Source organism: Macrobrachium nipponense, chromosome 6 (assembly GCF_015104395.2).
Source record: "Macrobrachium nipponense isolate FS-2020 chromosome 6, ASM1510439v2, whole genome shotgun sequence".
NCBI lineage: Eukaryota > Metazoa > Arthropoda > Malacostraca > Decapoda > Palaemonidae > Macrobrachium > Macrobrachium nipponense.
This window is the reverse complement of record NC_061108.1, coordinates 5385033-5407007: the sequence shown is the minus strand read 5'-3', so window position 1 is coordinate 5407007 and position 21975 is coordinate 5385033. Positions and strand designations below refer to the sequence as shown.

General features: G+C 32.7%; 1 protein-coding gene across 50 annotated transcripts in view; it reads right to left on the bottom strand.

The window, feature by feature from the left end:
* The window catches only part of LOC135216414 (muscle calcium channel subunit alpha-1-like), an 821008-nt gene that overhangs the window by 139632 nt on the left and 659401 nt on the right, over window positions 1-21975 (bottom strand). For 45 of the 50 annotated variants that reach the window (XR_010314879.1, XR_010314880.1, XR_010314881.1 and 42 more), the window contains 3 exons: window positions 13461-13565; window positions 4937-5030; window positions 3172-3192 (listed from right to left, as the gene is read on the bottom strand). Coding sequence is in view for 47 of the 50 variants with exons in the window: in XM_064251735.1 (XP_064107805.1) it covers window positions 3172-3192; window positions 4937-5030; window positions 13461-13565 (220 nt within the window). In the remaining 3 variants the exon portion in view is untranslated. The remainder of the gene's footprint in view (window positions 1-3171; window positions 3193-4936; window positions 5031-13460; window positions 13566-21975) is intronic. The other 5 variants (XM_064251725.1, XM_064251724.1, XM_064251729.1 and 2 more) reach the window with 3 other exon arrangements.

Sequence of the window (21975 nt, the reverse complement as noted above, 5' to 3'; positions counted from 1 at the left end):
AAAGCAATTGCGACCACAGTGTAACACAAAAATTGAGGTCAAAGGTCATGAGGTAACAAGAGACTGTTTAGATGGATGGTTCCTGGACCATACTACCATTAAACCTTTCTTTTCTACAGCCAACATTAGCAGACAAAAGTACTGTACGGTACCACTGCTCTCTCTTTTCATAGATTGAGCGAAGACAACAACAAAAAAGCTAATCTGTGTAAAAAAAAAAGGGATGTATTAATGAACATTGAAACCTGTGTTTTTACAACAAATATCGTCTTTTCTCAAAGCGGATTTAAAAGAATCTTTTTAACAGAGCTGGTTCCCCAATTTCACACCAGATGAATGGTGGCACAGTATACAAGAACACAAGAGATTTCCTTCTGCACTCTCTCGATAACTCTTGCAACACTTAAGTACAGTAGTCAAGTGTACACTCCCTTTTTTATAACTAAAATAGTAAAAACAGTAAAAGTCTCAGTAAATCAAAACAAAATAGCAAAGACTAAACCAATCTCAAAATGCTAAACAAACAGCAGCATCAGTGCAATGAACTCTCCGGTTCATACGATATTCTATTTCATGATATAATTTTGCTCGTCCCCTCAGTTCCAAAGTTCTGTCGTATGCAGCAATTTATCGGTTCCAAGGACAACCAAGTTGCCGTATTGATTCACCACACTCAAAACAAAAACTAAGCAAAAACAAAAAAAAGGCCTATTCTATTGTTAACAAAAATCCTTTGAAATAATACGGCAGAGCTGTTATTTATTTCAGATTATCTCAAAAAGGTCAGAAAGCTAACATCTGTTGTATTGCGGTTTCTTGATAAATCTTAGCATAACGGAACTTGGGAAAGGAAGTTCTTTTGCAAAATTATCCTCATGAAGAATTAGGAGGAAAAAAATATATAAACACTTTAGTTCCAAACTCCGTCACCAGGTTAACCACACATTGTGAAGTACTGGGTTTATCATCAATAGTATTTAATTTCACCTGATGTATGTGCTAGTTATCTTGCTGTAATGTTGGTCATTTGTGAGGAGGGGGGGAAAACTGGTCTCTGTTCTGTTCTGACGACAATAAGCTACAGTGCATATTTGCCAATCTACGAAACTGATTCAACACGAACGATTGAGACGATCGAGAAGTTAACTAAACTGCTGAACTAACACGAACAGATGTATATGAAAAATAACAGTAGGTCACTGATGTAAAATTGCCTCGCGAGCAAGAGGGCAACCACTAAGGCAATTCTACTACCAGAGCAAGATAGAATATGTCAAAATACATAGAAATAAATAAAAAACACTTACTATATAAATTTAACTGGATTATATTCCAGGCTGTAGACATAATGTCAGCTGGCAATATCAACATTAGCTGAATTACGTCATTCATTGAAGGAGGGAAATTCCACAGTCAAGTGATGGATGTTGGAATAGACAGTGAGAATTGAAATCAAAAGAACTAACGGTTTTCTTGTCTACTATTTGCTAGTGACCAATCTTTGGGAAAATAGGAACGCCCAATCGTAGATATATGTAGATACGTGATCATATGCAGTTTATATTTGAAAATACATTGGTAATTCATATCATATACACATGTATATATATACATATATATATATACAGTAAACCCCCACTATTCGCGGACTCACCAACTCCTGGATTTCTCTATGGAACGTATATACACAATATTCGTGGAAAATTTGCATATATCGAGTATTTTTCATGGAGAAATAACCACTAATTACTGTATTTTAATATTTTCATGCCTAAATTGCTCTTTTTGTGATAAAACTATTCAAATACTCAATAGGTAGTTCTAAGCATTTTTAGAACAGTTTCAAGCATTCACAGATTTTAACTATTCACGAGGGTTGTGGCACGCATCTCCGCAAATAGCGGGGATCTACTGTACATATATATAATGTATAAATACACGTACACACACATGTTTGTGCATGTATATACAAGTACATATAATTGGTCACATAACAAGACATTTTGAATAAACGTGTACTGTATCACACGGAAAAAGACACATATAAAATAAGATTTACCTGCCAAGCAACGATGTATAAAATTGTCAGCTCATTTCAATCCAAACAAGGAGATTGTCTTTGAAATTATCACATCAATAACAAACTCAAGAGTCTATTTTGCTCTTCAACGCCACTGAGTTTATTTTCGCTTAAACAAGTAACAATTTGGCTGGCAGTATCTATAGTGTTAAGTAACTACTGGAAGTCCAAGCATTTAACAACTAAAAAAAACATCTAATAAATAGTTAGTAATGGTAGACGGGTGCAAAGGTGTTTTACAGAGGAAGACAGGTATGAATTTAAAACTGTAAATTTTTAATACTCATATACATATATAAACATCCATGTCTGTGTATACATGTATACGTGCGCACCATATTAAATATGTGTGTAATGACACATTCTGAAATGTGTGTGTGTGTGTATTGTATTCGTAGGTAAATGTATACATTTACATACGCATACGCACACACAAACAAAACTTACGCGCACTATCCGTTTTAAGTGGAAGAAATTATATATATTTATATATATTTATATATATATATATTTATATATACTACAAATAATGAAAAGTGGGGTGTTCTTGGTATCATAAAGTCATAATGTGTGGTTTGACCATTGAGGCTGGGACGACATGGAAAGTTTTTTCATTTTTTTTTTCTAATTTCCTTTTCATTGTTTTCCTTGGAAGGTCAATATTAACATTAACGATTGTACTGTTTTTATTTCCTCCTGAATGAATTACTTTGACGGTCAATACTAAGATTTATGATTGTACTGATTTTGATTTATTTTGAAAATTCCTTTTGATTGAATTCCTTTGAAGGTCAGTATGAAGATTGATGAACTTATTAACATTTTTGGAGTAGATTTAAATGATTTCCTTTGAAGGTCGATATGAAGATTTATGATCTTATAAAACATTCGGGGAGCCAATGAACGAACCCCTTGGAGGAGACCCACTGGATTTCCTCCAGGGAAACGAGGAGGAGGAGGAGGAGGAGGAGGAACTGAACGCGCAAAAGCCTTCCATGTCTAATCCCTGGGGCCCCCTGAGGTGATTGGTACATGCTATGTCAGGGCCACACCGGTAGACACCCGTTATGCTCTTTTTGAACATTACAGACCCTTTAATCCCCTTCACCAAGCTAATGCAGGAAGAGACAAAAATATATATTTTAGTAAATAACTACCAACTTATGCAGCAAATGATCACAGAAAAAGAAAAGTCTAAAAAAAAATAAAATGTTTTTTTTTTCAACAGCAATTCAGAATTCAAATAATCCATTCCGACTGAAGAGAATGAAAAGAAAATAAAAAAATAATGGTTGGGCTTAACTTTCCTGTTCTCAGAAGTATGAGAGAGAGAGAGAGATGGCAGATGAATCATTACTGTGAAAAAGAAACTTGGCAAACGAAAAACGCAAGTCTTCTACATGATAACACCACTCAAGTTGCCATTGAACTGCAACTTGGAGTCACAGGAAAGCCAAGCACTGGTGCAGTTTAAAGAATGTCACACTGGCCAAGATCGCTCAGTATTCTGCGAGGTTTAACTTGAGCGAATGTGGATATATATGCGGTATTCATTCATTACGCAAAACAAACAAGGTCAAGTTCTGTCATAAAATAGGACAATGCATCTAACCCTCTGCAAGTAATGCTAATACAAACACATGTATTTCCATAACTACTGAATCAAGGTTTTTAATTGTTTTTTTAAACCACAAAACCCACTCTTTTTTTTTTTCTACCTCAAAATCAAGATTTTAATTTTACCACAGGACCAACTTTTGTTTACCACAAAATCAAGAATTACTTTACCACAGAACCAAGACTTTTTTTTTTTTTTTTTTTTACAACAAAATTAATACTTACTTTAACCCACTTTTTTTTTTTACCACAAAATCAAGGCTTACTTTACCACAGAACTAACCTTTTTCCCCACAAAATCCAGATTTTTATTTTACCAAAGGACTAAGACTTTTTTTTTTTTTACACAAAATAAAGATTAACTTTACCACTGAACTAAAAAATTTTTCAACCACAAAATCAAGACTTACTTTACCTCAAAATCAAGATTTTTATTTTACCACAGAACCAACTTTTTTTTTTTCACAAAATCAAGACTTACTTTACCACAGAACCAACTTTTTTTTTGTTTACCACAAAATCAAGACTTACTTTACCACAGAACCAACTTATTTTTTGTTTACCACAAAATCAAGACTTACTTTACCACAGAACCAACTTATATTTTCTTTTCCACAAAATCAAGACTTACTTTACCACAGAACCAACTTTTTTTAACCACAAAGTCAAGACTTTTTTTTTTTCTCAAACCACGGAACCAAGACTCCTTTTTGGGCGGTTGTGGGCGGGTGAATGATGACTAAGCGACATTGCCAGTGTAACATCCCTTGATATTTTTAGATTACGGTAAACTGAGGTAAGGAAACAGCATATTATGACGCGTATTCTGCTCTCTGGATGCTTCAACGTTACGTAGACGTCATTTTTTTAAGAAAGGATAAAGGTCCAAATCTACTTTTGTTTTAATTTATGCAGATGGTTATTAATTGGAGCACCATACTGAAAAATACTGTTACTCATTCCTTTACTGCTTTTAGAAAGAAAAAAAAAACTATTAAAACTATAAACAGTCCACGTACAAACATCAATGTAACATCATTTTATAATAAAGTTCCAGCATCTCCTGTGTCTTATTTTTTTAATTTTTTTATTTTGTCTATTTAATGATTTTTCTTCGTTAATTTTGCAATAAGTCAACCTTCTACAATGGCACGACAAGGAAAGAGAGAGAGGAGAGAGAGAGAGAGAGAGAGAGAGAGAGAGAGAGAGAGAGAGAGAGAGAGCCGATGGGGGCCTTACCGATCAAATCCCTTCTTCTTCTTCTGCCACCAAGAGGGCTGGGAAGTTTCGTCATTGTCTTCTCCCTTGTCAATTTCTGCGTCTACAGCCTTGGCTGTAAAGAAAGGAAATCGTAAGACAGTTTCCTGGCGAGATAAAACCTCTTTCTCTACTTCAAAGAAAATCTGCCTGGAAGTAAATGTGAAGCGGGTGGTGGTAGTAGTAGTACAGTAAAATGAGCAATCTGAATAAAAAAAAAATAAAAACAAATATATTCTTACACAAGATCTAAAAGAGGAACTTTTTCGAATCTATGAAATCTATTAAAAAGTCTTCCTCTCTGCGATATAGATATATATACACAGACACAGAATTCAAAGGGGGAAACTCAAATATGTTTAAAAGCAAATACTACAGTACAGAATTACACATAATGAGGATTCTCTGACATTTATTTTTTTTTTTTGGCACCTACAGATATTCCATTGTATAATCATGATAAGATCTTATATGAAAGTGACTTAAAAAAAAAAAAAAAAAAAATCATCTTGAGGCGCCCTCTAAAAGCGTCTGAGGCCTGTCCGTCGAACTCGAGAGCCTCCTCCGTGTGGCCACAGACGAATTTGAGGACAGACAAGCGTCTTCGTTGAAATTGGATGGAATAATATATACAAGAGATTTTAATGATTCAAAACAGACCACACGCAGGTGCAGACACACACACACACAAACGCCGTTAGAAGACACCCCCTTCATTTTGGGTAGAGAACAGAGTAGTGAGTGCTACAGCAATTAAACACATATGTCAGGTGGGTATATGCAAAAGTATAAACAACAAAATATGTGACATGCAAATCATCCAGTTTGGTCACGGGGTTGGGGGAGGGGGTGGCTACAAGGTGAAAAAAGAGAGAGCGCGTCTTTGAAAAAAGGCCTCTCGCTCTCACTGTCGGTCATCCAGGCGTTTTATATTTTATCTCTTTTTCTTTTCCTGTCTCTCTCTCCCTCTCTCTCTCTCTCTCACTTTTTTACCTTGGTTCGCGGATGAGAGACAGTGTCCACGGGAGGTTCCAAAGATGCGCCAGTGAGGTGGTTGGTGGTGGTGGGTGGGGGGGAAGGGAGGAAACACCGATGGCGAGACACCTTGGATCATTTAAGATTTCTAAGGCGGAACAACAACACACGAGACACATTTCCATGGCAGTGTGCTATTTTTAAATAAAAATAAATAAATCAATAAATAAATAAATAAACAAAAGAGCAGCTATAGAAGCCCCTCTATTATATGTATATAAATATTCATGCTTTGAAAACGGAAATACAGAAATATGTATGTTCGTTATCTACTTTCTAAAAACAAAATAAATAAGAATAATTCTCTTCGTGTGTCATCTTGGCCTTAAGTCGTAATTTTTTTTTTATTTTAAATCATGATTATTATTAAGTTGGTGCTGTTCTGAAGCATAAAAAAATGAGGGGGCGTTCTTAAGGTAATAAAAGGGTGACATGCATAATCATAATTTTTTTTTTTTTTTTTTTTTTAGCGAACAAGGCTTGTAAAAAGCGGATGGTAAAAATGATGGCACAATGAGAAAATAAATATCGGTTTGCAGATGATGGGTTTGCAGATGTGTTTTTTTTTTTTTTTTTTTTTTTCTGAACACAGAAAATGCATCTGACACTAAATGCGCGGTACAGCGAAACCATTAGTTTTTCCGTACGATGATTTAAAGCGTATGAATGATTTTTTCTTTTCTTTTATGATTTAAAGTATGTGAATGAAATAGTTTTTTTATGATTTAAAGCATGAGTGAAAATGTTTTTTTTTTATGATTTAAAGTATGTGAATTAAATGTTTTTTTTATGATTTAAAGCATGTGAATGAAATAATTTTGATTTAAAACAAATGATTTTAAAAAAATTTAATGGTTTCAGGATTACGAAAAAAAATAAATTTTGATGATTTAAAGCATATGTATTTTTTATGATTTAAAACATATGAAAAAAAATATTTTTATGACTTAGAGCATAGGAATAAAAAAATTCAATGATTTAAACCATAAGAATAAAAATTATTTTAATGATTTAAAGCAATTTGAACGAAAGTATTTTGATGGTTTAAAGCATATGAATAAAATAAATTGGATTTAAAGCCTATGGATAAAAGAATTTAATGATTAAAAGCCTATAAATGAAAATATTTTGATGATTTAAAGTATATGAAAAATATTTTTATGATTTAAACTATATGGAAAATATTTTTATGATTTAAAGCATGTGAAAAAAATTGATGATTTAACATATATGAATAAAATTTTATATGATTTAAAGCATATAAAATTATCTGAGGAGTAAAAAACAATTCTGATGATTTAAAGCATAAGAAAAAAAAAATTTTTTCTTACGAAATAAAGTATAAGAATAAAAATTGTATATGATTTAAAGCATGTACGTAATGCATGTAAAAATTTGTTTGACGAGTCACAAGTATATGAATATAACGATTCTGATCATTTAAAGAACACAACAAAAGAATAACGATTTAAAGTATATGAAAGTAAATTTTATATGATTTAAAGCATATGGGAAAAAAATAGTTTGACGATCTAAAAGCATATGAATGAAAAAAATTGACGATTGAAAGTATATGAGAAAAAAAATTTATTTAGAGCGTGTGAATAATTTTTTTTTCCAAATGATCTGAAGCATAAGAATAAAAATCTGGATGCCTTAGAAACTTGCGTTGGAGAAATGACAGATGACGAGTTTTTTGGTTTACGAAGGTGATACACATTCAATTTTTTTCCCGTAAATGTTCACATACAAAAATGACTTGTACTGTGGCATCCTGGTTTTTCTTAAGACGACAAAAAATAAGTAAGTAAATAAAGCGAAAATGAACTGTGAAAAAAAAAAAAAAAAAAAAAAAAAAAACTGTTCTAACAGAAGAAATGCAGAAAAAAATATGACGATAGTAATTGGCAAAAAATAAAAAAAAATAAAAATTGAAAATGAAAATTATGTGAAGTCACAGATGGATATGAACACTGATCCAATCTGTATCAGTGGTGACTATGGTGATATAGTGGCCTTATTCTACGAAGCACTGAAGAAAAAATAAGAAAAATAAAACCCTCATAGGTCCGTGGAGAAACTAAAATATGCAACAGAATACCTTACCCATATTAACATGATAAATAATGAAGAGGAAATGTTAATTTTAACGTCGTCAGTAACAACAAAATCATTGGCCATCACAGTGGTTGTTGTTGTTGTTGTTGAAGTTCGTCTTACGGTACTGAAACCAGGAAATTCTGGAACCTGAATTATACTGAATTATACCAAAACTAAAACGATATGATTCTTAAACGAGCAGTTCTGAAGTTTAACAGCTCCGGAAAAACTGGAGCAGAACTTTCGTAAGTTGCTGAGAGAGCATTAGAAAAATCCACGTCACGCTACGAGGGACTTGTCAACACTACCATAGGAGTAAAAAAAATGAAAAATAAACATTGGTCTGATCTCCAATAAAAAAAAAACAAAAAATTAAATTGTATTTTTTATATGAATGGAAGTTGACATCTGGGATATACAAAATGATATAATATAAGAAATAGACAATATCGGTTCCTAAATTCTCTCGAATATCACGTGACACTCAGTGGCTCAAGCACAAAAAACGAAAACATGGAGGTTTCGTTAACTCGTAGTGGAAAGAAAAAAAAACACAATTCAAACCTCTTTCGCAATTGAGAGGAAGCCCAGGAAACATCTATAGTAGACAGACGGACAGACAGACAAGTGGAGAACATTCACACGCCTACGCAGTTATATCGACACGTTGACGAACAGCATAAATCCCTCCAACGCTAATTTTCTTGAGAGAGTCCGAGATCTTAACTAAGTACCCTGACACTATAACTCGTTCACAAGCACCGTCTCTCCTTGTGCGAGAGCTTAGTATAGTGATGCCAGTGCGGGATACCAGACAAAAAGTAAGGCTGATGTAGCTGTGATCACAGTTTCTGCTACGGTTCATTTTTGCCAGCCGAATTGAAGACATAAAATAGTAAAGAAACAGCCTACATTTTTAACACTCAAACTGACGAAGAAGCCGATCGTAGCGGACAAGAAGCAGGCGAATCTTTGGACTCATGTCCAGCTTAGCGGAAGGAATACTGTAAAGTCAAGATCCTGATTTGGATTAGAAACAATGAATTCCTAGGGTCTAGTTTCCTGACTTCTTGGATGTTCAGCCACGGTCAACGATGGAGTGGTTGGTGGCAATTACACATATCTCTTACGGTAAGGTAGACTTATCGTAACTACGAGACCTTCCTAGCATCACTAGAGAGCTCAACTGACCCAGAATTTAAACGAAACCAGTGAGTTTGACAATACAACAGACATGGCTTAAGAAGGATGAACGAAAAGGGAATGATTAAAGATGATGAGAAAAAGAATGCTTTGATAAAAGTAGTGGATAGAGGTGGACCCCAAGGAGGTTTATTATGACGTGATCACTGAAGTATACATTAAAAAGGATACCAGATTCACAAAGTATGATATTTAAGCTCGATGCTCTCATTCCCTTATACATGACCTGTGTCTGTAACGAGGACATGCCATAAGGTTTTATCTCAAATCTGAATTTACTCACAAATACTTGATGATTTATGGAAACAGGAGAACTATTTAGTACGTACTTGAAGAATGAGGTTGCCGCATATTGGAAATTCATTAAAGTACTTGAAGGCGGAATCTTTTACTGGGTACGTCATCGCATTGAGGAATGCAATTAAAGAATAAAAAAGAGAGTTTAATGTTGCTTTGTCTGCGAGTAAGTCACGTGATTCTGAATATAAACAAACACCTCGTGAAACAATCAAGACTCGAATAAACAATTATATCACGAAAAAAAAACACACAAAAAAGGACAAAGAAGACCTGGACCCTTACAAAGCAAAAGAAAAAATAACTACTTGATACTTTCCAATGGAAGCCTTTACCTATCACTAAACATTTGTTTAACAGGAAGGTACAAGATAGCAGAGTGGTCATCTTTAAAATTGAAATTAAGAGTTTAGTGTTTCTGGTCTAACAAGTGATGTCATAATTGAACCCAATTTGCTACAGAAACATCCTGACATCGTGAGAAAATATTGACAAATACAATGTTACTATTTAGTGACAATCTGACGACAAGAGACAAGTACTTGTTAGACCAAGAGCACATAGAAACAAGTGGGACTTCTAATACGTCCTTTTAAAAGTTGACTTTAAAAGTTCTGAGTTAAGACAAAAATGGGAGACGTGCTTTAAGACACAGCAAAAGGTCGGACAGACTCATCATACTGCTTTTTGGTATGACACCAAGACGATTTTAACGTGAGTCCAGTTGCAAATTCTCTATTGGAGGTTTGCAAATCAATCTCAGATATCACGAACGTGAACACTTGTTCACGGCGGCAAATGCGTTAGTTGTTCATCGTGTGATACTGACGTTCTTACAACTTCAAACTGAAGACGTATCTTAGCCATCTTATAAATCTCATAATCGACCGAATATACACGCCAAAGTGACGCATGTTAATGACGATATTTACTTTTTTAATAATTCAATTATTATAGTGATTTAATACTGAATATTCTCGTACGTATTTCTCTTTGATCCTCCTATAGAAAAGTACCCAGACACAAACGTACACATGTATACCATCGTGTCAGGGTATACAGTGTAAACAGACACACAGAAGACAAACACACACACACACGTACAACAGACAAGCGGCTTCCCTCTGGTGTTGGGGATATGGAAAACCGACGTCTATTATCAAATTAAAAATAAATAATCGAGCGACAACAATGAACGAATGGGATTTGAACGGCAAAAATATTCGTCGTCCTGTTCAGATCTTTCTGACTGACGGAGTGAAACGACAACATTAGAACATAGATATAATAAATATGTATATATATAAATATGATTATGACACCGATTACCAGGAAGACACAGATTTACGACAAATTACCATGATTATCTTTTAATTTTTTTTTTTTTGAGAATATCACTGTCAACCAAAGCTATAATAAGTTTTGCTCATTCTTTGCGCGACTATTTTTTAAGCTATTATTTTTTTAGCGACTATTTTATTAAGCGACTATTTTTTGGCGACTTTTTTTTTATCGACCATCTATTTTTTAGCAACTATTCTTACCGTTATATGTGTGATAAGCATATTTTCTATAATCGATTTTGATAACGTCTGTAGTAACTTCTATAAAATACTTTAATATGTTTCGTAGTAACTACTATAGACATTTTGTAAATATTTTTTTTTGCTTGCAGAAAAGCGACAAAAATGTTTTCGACTTAGTGTTTTTTTTAATATAGAAGTGAATTTATCTTCTGTGCATTACAAATAAGAATTATTTCAGAAACATTTTTTTGGGGGGTAAAGATCAATAAAACGTTTTAAAATTAACTACTTTTGTCGCTTTCAAAATAATTTCCAAACCGTTTATATATGTAATTTAGGAAGTCATTAATTTTTGTTTTTCTTTTTTTGTTCAAAGATGATAATTTTTTTTTTGTGGTTAATTTTCACACTTTTTTTGGCTGTTTAGAAATACGATCAGCATTCATCTATTTGTCTTGTAGTTCAAAGTTAATTCAATAATGCGGCAAATTTCGATAGTTTTTTTTTTCTGTCGGTTTAGAAAGAAAAAAACTTTTTTTTTCAGTTAATCTAAAATTTACTTCAGTAGCGATTTTCAACCTTTTTTTTGTCGCTGTTTAGATGATCATTTTTTTTTTAAATTAAAAGTAAATTTTCAGTGACAATTTTAAACCTCATTTAGGTGATAAAATTAAATTATATTCTTTTTCATAGGTAATTTAATTTCATTTTTTCAGCGGTAATTTTCAATCTTTTTTTTTTTTTGGGGGGGGCGGGTTTTGTCACCATTTAGACAAATAAACGCTATTTTTCATTGAATTAACTTAATTTGTTTTTTCCAAAATCAACCTTTTCTTGCTACTATATAAAAATGTAAGCATTAATGTTTTTATGAAATCTAACTTTTTTTTTTGGTAACTGTATATAAAGATACGCATTTTCCCCCTAAAGTTAATTTTTTGTTTTCAAAATAAACTTTTTTCAAAATAAATTTTTTTCAAAATAGATTTTTTCAATTTTTTTCAAATAAAAAAAAAATTTTTCAAAATGAATTTTTTTTTTTTCAAATCAAACTACTGTGATGCCAGAAATAAAAGTGAGCAGCGTGAAAAAGCGTGTTTTTGTGACAGCGTTACCAGTGATAGCTAAGTTGCGATGACTATGGTGATGTCAAAACTGACTGTAATCAAGAATTTGAAAAAAAAAATGAAAACTGAAAAAATTATTATGCTTAATATAACCAAATTTCCACAAGCTTTTTTTTTTGGAAATAAGAGAAGCAACTCAATTCTATTTTCAAATAAGGGAAGCAACTCAAATGGCATTTTTTTTGACAAATGAAAGGAGTAGTTTTTTTTGCTTTTTTTTCTTAACAACGTGTGATAAAATTATGCTTAATATAACTAAATTTCCATAATTATTTTTGGAAATAAGAGAAGCAACTCAATTTGTTTTTTAATAAGGGATGCAACTCAAATAGCATTTTTTTGACAAATGAAAGTAGCTTTTTTTTTTTGCTTTTTTTTTTTTACAACGTGTGATAATCCTCTCCCAAGATGTTGAGAAGACCGTCATACTAAAAAATAATAATAATGAGAGAATAACCTAATAATCCTATAAGAAAAAATAAATATTAAATCTTATATAGAAGTCAAAATGGGATTAGCAATTCTTCAAATATGACATACATAAGATTAACATAAGATCTTCACATTAGAACGTATGTCATATCTTCACAAAATATGAGATGAGCAAAGCTGTAATCAACTATGGTATACTTGGAAAAGGGTGTGTAAGAAAACTCCAAAATGCCAATGATATCACCAGATAATCAAGGGTTCAATCAAAATGTAATTATTTATAAAAAAAAATAGAAGAGGTTAGAGTCCGTTATACGTATTGGACAATCATAAACTGCAAATCTCAAACAAAAAGGAGTATATAGATGTAGAGAGATAATAATTTTTTTAAAAATATTAAAAAAAATTAAAATTAAGATAAGTAGCAGCAGACTCAATGCAATTAGCAATATGTGAAGGAGGAGAAGAAGAAGAGGAGGAGGAAGAATTGAAGTGGAGAAGGAGGAGACAAAAGGAGGAGAAAGATATATATAGAGAGAAAATAAAAGTTGTAAACACGGGGACTTCACACCATGCGAGGAGCGTGCTATAGCGGCGAGCGAGCCTTTTTTTTTTAATAAGGTGGAAAGTACAAGCAGGCCCGCGCTCTACGCTAGGTGTCGTCACTTCCCGTTTTCTACGTGTCTTCCCATTCTCTTTTTTCATAGGCAGAGATCTAGCGGAGACTGTTCTAGCCAGAGCGCGGGCCCGAAGTTCACCTGTCCAGTTCTCTGGCCTCATACATACAGTTACGCATAGAGAAGAGGGGCAAGAACAGCAGAAGGGAGGTGGGGGACGCCACCGACATTGCTCCGCGGTTGTTCGCTCCCGGCAGTACTAAACGGCGCCCGTCTGAAGATAGGGGGGGCGAACGCGGTTAACATACTTCCCGCTTTCTCTCTTTTCTGTATATATATATTTTCTTCTTATTTTTTTATATGTATATATATATATTCAAGAAGGGGAGGGACTGGCACATTTCAAATCCCCTATATTATACATCTAAGATGTGAGAATAATGTTTTTTTTTTTCTCTTTCTGACAATGGAGGTGCTTTGTTTTTTTTTGTTTTTTTTGGTAGTGGGCCACTACTACTTTTGGGATTTGTCAAAAAAAAAAAAAGAATGTTTCATTCACTTGAATTGGGAAGGGATGCATTCCACCATAAAAAGGGATCATGTTATGATGATAAAAAGAAATACTGTGCGGGAATAAAAAAAGGATTCATAATTTTCTCAGGTTACTGAACTCTAATGATTTCTAACTGGACAAAGGGATATCCTGTCATCATAAATATGCTATGACCAGTTACTGTGCTTATGCCAGATCGACTGAATGGATGCCCCGTTTGCAATAAAAAAAAATTTAATAAAAATAAAAGGCTATTTATAATTGGTCATCATCATGTCTCAAACCAAACATCTAATTTGGATATAATTACATTTCTGTTCTAAACAAGGTTTCATTGGGAATCAATGTCGGCGTTTTTTTTTTTATTTCCACTTCATGCAATATAAGTTTAAAAGTCTTCTTTTTTTTATATATAAAATTTAAATCCAGATATGTTGGCCAAAACACTTTCAATCAAAACTAGTATCACCATAGATGTGTTCAAAGTTTTTTTTTTTTTTAAACAAGTTTGGTTACTTCAGCATTTATCTTTCTCATCCAAAGGCTACTTAAGACTGAGTCAGGACATACAAAATAGAGAAAGAAAAAAAAAAGATAAAAGAATCTTTGACTATAGTACTGAACTATGAGAATTTGATATCTTTCTCTCTCTTGACTTTTAAGAGGTGAAAACTTGAAGGGTAGTAATCCAATTTTTGACAAAACCAGAGGGGTGGTGGTGGTAGTATGAGGCCAAAAAAAGTGAGCAACTAGAAATCAAAATAAAGAGGCAAGTTGGTTATGCATAGAACCATAAATATATTATACACAAGAGCTTTGATGGTACTTTATCTTGGGGGGGCGGGGAACATACGCACAGTTTCTACAGATAGTAACAGCAAAAATGGTCATAGTAGGTCTCTTCGCAATGGCACAGAACTCGACGGAGTTTTGGGGCATTACCTGGTCAGTGAGACGGTTAGTTGGGCAAACTAGATTGCCAACGCTCAGGGCAGGTTTTGGAGCGTCAGTGAAAGCAGTTATTAGGTTCCAAGAAGGGGTACGCGGCGTACTTTAGGGCGGTATTCTGGCAAGGGGTTAATCAAAAGGCACGCCCTATCTTTCCTCTGAGTGGTTCCAGCCGTTCTGACAATTCTGAGGACCCTATGGGCGTTATCTGAATGGAAACTTCTACTCACTTTCAGTTAAGACAGTTAAGGTTGGCCTGTTAGAAGAACTTGCACTAATCTAAACACAAGCTGGGGGAGGGACTTCGAATCTGACCAAAATAAAAATCCGGGAATTCGAGGACTCTGAAATCCCCGTCGGATCCTGTGCCTTGACAAGAGACCTAAATACGGAGGGATTTTTTGTTTTTGATTTGGTTATTTTTGGGGAGGGGGTGACGGGAGGGAGGGAGAGGGGAAGGGCGGGGGGAGGGGAGGGAGAGGGGAGGGAGATGGGAGGGAGGAAGGGAGGGTTGTGCATATTTTACACTAGTTTTATAAGAGTGCTTGTATATAAATGGCGGACTAGCGACTTTTAAAACCTTAGCACATTATATGACAGTAAGGGACGTTATTATTCCTCTCTGCAAGACTGGAATAAAAAATAATTAAAAGCCTTACTGCAGCATGCTTGCTTCATCAATGGAGTCAACTCATAGTATAAGTGATAACTTACAAGAGGAGTGAGGGGTTTAGACAACATTCATAATCAGGAACATTCTCCTGAGTCCTAAACAGTATATATATATTATGGTTACAATGATCTGTCAGTCAGCTCTTTTTTTCATTAAAATAGGAATGACACATTTTGGTTTTAAATTATTATTAATTTTAAAGAGTTTTACATCGCTTTCTGTAGTTGGTAGTGGTGGAGGAGGAGGAGGAGGAGGAGGTTAGCTATTTTTTTTCTTGTTTACATAGTTGGTTAACAGAGCAAGAGCAGTGGCTACCACAGCAGCTGCTACGGCTTCGAATGTGTCTCGTTTAACAGCTGTGTTGTTGTTTTCCCAACTGCTCTTGCTGCTAAACTTGACAAGTCAGTTGTTAGTGGCGGTGATTCAAAGGGGCTGACTGTGTGCACCTCCTTTTGGTCCTTAGATGCACCGTTGTTGGGATGCATGGGAGTGTGTGTGCGTGTGTGTGTGTGTATACATACATCTATATACATATATATAAGTATATTTATATATATGTAGTAAATACATACATATACACTTGTGGATACATGTCTAGGATGCTTGTATAACTACTAGATGCGTGGAAGTAGACCTATGTATTTACCTGCGTGGAAGTAGGCCCATGTGTTTATGTGGAAATATACTTTCGTGTTTAGGTATGCGTGTGCGTGTAGGTTTGTGTGAATGCGTGTTTATGAATCATATACACGTGTATACAAGCCTATCATATACATGTGAAGGCAGTGGTGAATATGAACACCTTATGCATCCTGTACTTAGGATAATGTCTGTATTTAATCTGGTGTTTGGATACGTGTTTAGACTGTTTTACAAGCAGCATACAACAAAGGGAAAATAAAGATTTAAATACTAACTATAAATATTAAAGTGTATTATCAAACTAGATTAATTATCTTTTTTTTTTTTTGGGGGGGGGGGGGGGGGGTGGGGGGGATCGGTCTGGGGCGGGGGCGGCAAAGATTCCTTCATTGCCAAACTGCTCGTACATGTAATATTTGTCTGTCTGTCTGTCTGTGTCTGTAGGAGTTCGTATCGTCACTACACATAAGGAGAAATAAATAAATATTCACTCTCGTGACATCGTTGTATATTGATGTGTGCAAAGTGTTTTTTGTAATATTCGTCCTTTTATTTCTTTGTATCTGCCATTTCTGTATCCTTGCAAGTCTTAAATTTTTTTACATTATTCCTTTTTTTCCTTGCTGGATTTGTTAAATAAAGTCCAGCACGTCTTATGACTGCATGAATGGGGGAATTTTCCAATTTTATTTTTTTTCGAATATCAAAAAGCCAAAACTTCCCAAGAATGTGACTGAAAGTGAAAATGGATAAAGAAATGAAGAGTTTCAAAAAGGAATTGATGTACTGGACTGACGAGAATAGAGAAACTTGCCTTTTAGAAGTCTGCAGAGGTAAAAGATATAATGTACGATGTTTTGTTTCCAATTTGTAATAAACGAACGAACACATCCACACACACCACACACACACACACACACACACACAACACACACACACACACATATATATATATATATATATATATATATATATGTGTGTGGTGTGTGTGTGTGTGTGTATATATATTCACAGAAATAATGCGTATCGTGTGTTTTGTATCCTGTTAAATAACCACAAACTCTGTATATGGATATGCATCCGTATATGTATGTATACACACATGCATACATTACGGGTAATATGTTTTACATATATACCTATTTATGTATGTGTATGTGTGTAATGGTATGTACGTGTGTATATATATATATTATTTATATAGCTTATATAAATTCATATATATAATACATTCTAACTATATATTATAATATATATATATATATTATTAAGATATTATATATATTATATAATATATATATATTATATATAATATATATGTCATACCGACATACTACATCATCTTTTATTAATATATATATATATATATTCATATTATAATAATATATATATATGTATAATCTGTACCATACATCCGACATACCATATTTATATATATATAGATATATATATATAATAGATCATATATATATATCATATTATATGTATATAGTACTACAATACATACAGATATATAAATATATATATATATAATATATATATATATATATAGATATATATCTATATACTATAATTTTGATTTACCTATGACAACCAGTACAAGTCCTTCTACCTGAGTGTTTTCTATGGCGTTCGAGTCTGTCCTAAAACAGAGCATATAAAGAAGTATGTGGTACTCAAGTCTATAATTATCTCCTCCCAGTTTCGCTACTCCTAAACCAGTCTCATTGTACTTAAACTTAATTTACTTATGTTTTGCTTATATAGTTACGAGTTCATTAAATTGTTTATTCTCTTCTGATAACTAATCTCATCTTGTATTTTCTTCTTTTTTTTTTGCCTTATGCGACTTCTCACTAATGAACACCAAATATTCTTCGGAAGTCAGTGGCTCCTGTGGTGGGCTTGTTCCTTAAGAATAAGGTTCATCTTCTGAATATAATAATAATAATAATAATAATAATAATAATAATAATAATAATAGTTGGAACAAGAAACCTTCATTGATACAGGTTTTTTATTGAAAATGAATATATTAATAACGAGGCTGAAGTAAGTCAATAATAATAATAATAATAATAATATAATAATATAATAATAATAATAATAATAACAATAATAATAATAATAATAATAATAATAATAATAATAATAATAATAATAATAATAATAATAATAATATGTTGGAACAAGACCTTCATTGATACAGGTTATATTGAAAAATGAATATATTACAAACGAGGCTGAAATAGGCAATAATAATAATAATAATATAATAATAATAATAATAATAATAATAATAATAATAATAATAAAAGTAATATAAATTCTTTTCCGTGGCAATGATTACTTCCACAAAATAGATGTAATGTTTTGGTTCGTTTGAAGTTCAAGGTATCTAATAGACTAAATAATGTCTAAGTAAACTTTTCTTCGTGCCTTGAAGGGAATAAATCTATAAATTAGCTACAGGAGGTCTCTAAATGTAAGAGGGATATAATGTACTAATGATATATATACATACATACATATATATTATATGTATTATATATGTATACTTACTAAATACATACATACTTAATTATATACACTATATATACATTTATAGATAATACATACAGGACCTATTTATATATATGTACACACTTCGCACAAACACACATCAAAAGTAAATGAAAAAAAAAAATAAAAAAAAAAAAATATATATATATATATATATATATATATAATATATATATATATACATACCCACACATTCACACACATATATACATATACATTTGCACGCATATATAAAATATATATATATATATGATCATATATATATATATATATATATATATATAGATATATATATATAGTTATATATATATATAGTATATATATATATATATATATATATATATAAATCTGCATTTCATATTCCCTAGAGAATGTATTTACATAATTATCTTCGTAAACGTAGTTCCTGTTCATGAAGATATGGGTGCTTGTGTAATTATACGTATGAGAGAGAGAGAGAGAGAGAGAGAGAGAGAGAGAGAGAGAGAGAGAGAGAGAGAGAGAGAGCATATAAAAATCTGCGAGAAAATATCTTGATCTACAAGAAAATTGTGAACGTATGTATAGACACGTATTTAGATGTAAAGGTATTGATTTTGTCTGTGTATGTGTTGAAAGTCTACATATATCTGTAACAGTATATTTTGTATATATAATCTGTGTATGTATGTATATATGTATGTATGTGTATATGTATCACATATATATCATAAATGTATATATATACCTGTATATACACATAACACACAATATGTCTTTGTATCATGTTATAATACACATATATACATCATATTCTAAATTTGATAGGCAAGGTTAAAAATATATGTATATAAAAAAGGATATGGAATCTACTGCACGAAGCATTATGTCGTCCATTCATCTACTGGAATCCTTTGTTCCAAAAAGTTTTTTTTCCGAAGAAATTCCTTCTTCTTTTTGGCCAAAAAAAAGAAAAAAAAACTTTCTCTTGGAGACAAACGGGATAGCCAAGTGACTGAATGAGCCGCTCTGCCTGACAGTAAGTCCTTTAAGACACGTTCAGTTAGCATTGTGACGAGCACTGAATAATATATGAACTGGTATCTTTAGCTAAAAAAAATACATCAACTTCTCTCTCTTGTCCTTCTTCCCCCAGGGAGGAATCAGTCATCAGCACTCTAATTAATAAACCCACTCAAAACTCGAGAAGTCATAATCAAGCTACTGAGCAATTTGGTTCAATGATCGACCGATGACAGCCATCGGCCCTGAAACGAAATTTGCAAAACGGCTCGTCCGAATGCTAACAGAATACGTTTTCTAATTATATCTTTGTTTTTAGAACAGTCATCGTTAAAGCTCACCCCAAACCTTTTGTAATATCACATTGACATTAATGATATCTAGCATAGATAGATTCATAAATTTGCTTTACATGCCTGTCATCTTATCAACCAAAAGTCTAAGGGTAGACATGGCCTCTACTTTTGAGATATGCAGTCATTATTCTTCTATTTGTATCTAAAGCCTACACATTATCACAGGAACCACGTGACTGGTTGGTAGCGGCTACGAGATTCCAAAATGCTTATATTTCACCTGTCGTCCGAAGACACTGGAAACTATTCGCTTTACATAAGGATCGAGGGTCATGGATAAAGTATACAAAAAAAACCGACTTTATGAAAATGAACCGATTCTCCTTATGCATAAAATCAGTGACAAAAAAAAAAATTCTGGAGATTCTGTGGAAAATTAAATGATTTGATCAGTTTAAAAAGCGTGTTTTGAACTGAAACCATATGCAACACTGGTGAGAATCCAGTTTGTTTACTTTGTTCAAGCGATAAATTCAAGTAAAAAGCTCTCGGATTTATCCAGATTCTCCTGATGCACTTAAAATCGGTAATAATAAAAATCGTCTGGAGATACTGTGTGGCAAAGTAAAATGATTTGATCAGTTTAAAGTAAAATGATTTGATCAGTTTCGAAAGTGTGTTTTGAACTGAAACGATGTACAACACAGGTGAGAATCGAAGTTGGAACCGGCCCCCAAACAGCTACCAAACCGGGTCACGGTTCCTCTACTCAAGTCTCGGTTAAATATATATAGATATATATATATACACATGCACACATCAAGATACGCAGCCCAATGGAGCCTGTTGGCAGAATTAAAGCTCAAAAACTTGTCGCTCTTACTTAACAACTTTACGGAATTGGCATTGGTCACTTTTAAGAAACAGTCTCTGATCACTTATAAAGTAGAATGCATCATTGCCAAAAGAGAATGCACTGGTTACAACTAAAAAAATGCAACAAGAAAAATCCAAGAGTTCAGATCATCATCAATCTATCTGATACCCTCACCTCATCCAATTCAAGATTTTTTATTTGTAACTTCGACAAAGAAATTACTGTCTGGGTTAGTCATTGCTACATGCTGTAATTACTGAGAGACAAAGGGGCATTATTTAACAGTGTCATTAACATGTGTACTGATTTATCAGTGAATTTTTTTATTGCAAAACAAGTGGTATTCATTAAATGCTGACTGATATCAGGGCAATAATTGAGACTAAAAATAAAAGAAGAAATGTTTGCAAACATATTTGGCTGAGCTCAACATAAGGGATAATCATATCTATCATTTCCTTCTCTTGTCAGGGTGACAGACAGACAGACAGACATTCAGAGAGATTTTTAAATTAATGCTGAATACTGGAGGAAGAAGTCGTCTCCAGTTCAAAGAAAAAAAAAGACAGTTCTCATTTAGAGCAAAATAATATAACGACTTCTCTGTCTGATTCACGTTCAACACAAGAAAGGAAATGAGTATCCCATTTATTTTTGTAAACCTAGTTTGTTAATATCTTGCAACCCTAAGCTACCCTTGGCTAAATCTGTAATAGTAAATTAATGGAACAGATTTCCTTTTAGAAGTTATGAAATAATTCAAAATAACTTCAGTCTAACAGCCGATTGACTACTAGATACTACTAAACAAATATAATTCAACTATGGAACTGAAAATGAATGAAATGAAAAAAAAAATTGTTACAAAAAAAGCTAATAGGTTTACCTATCCTTAAACATCTATTCTGTCAATTTCCTTTGAAAATCTGAAGACACCATTATATCTATGTATGCATATATATATGTTTATATATAATATTTATATATATATATATATATATAGATATATATATATATATATATATATATATATGTATATATATATATAGTTACCAACCAAGTATATATACATATATATATATTGTAATGATCCACGTATATATACATACATACATACAAGTACAAATAGGG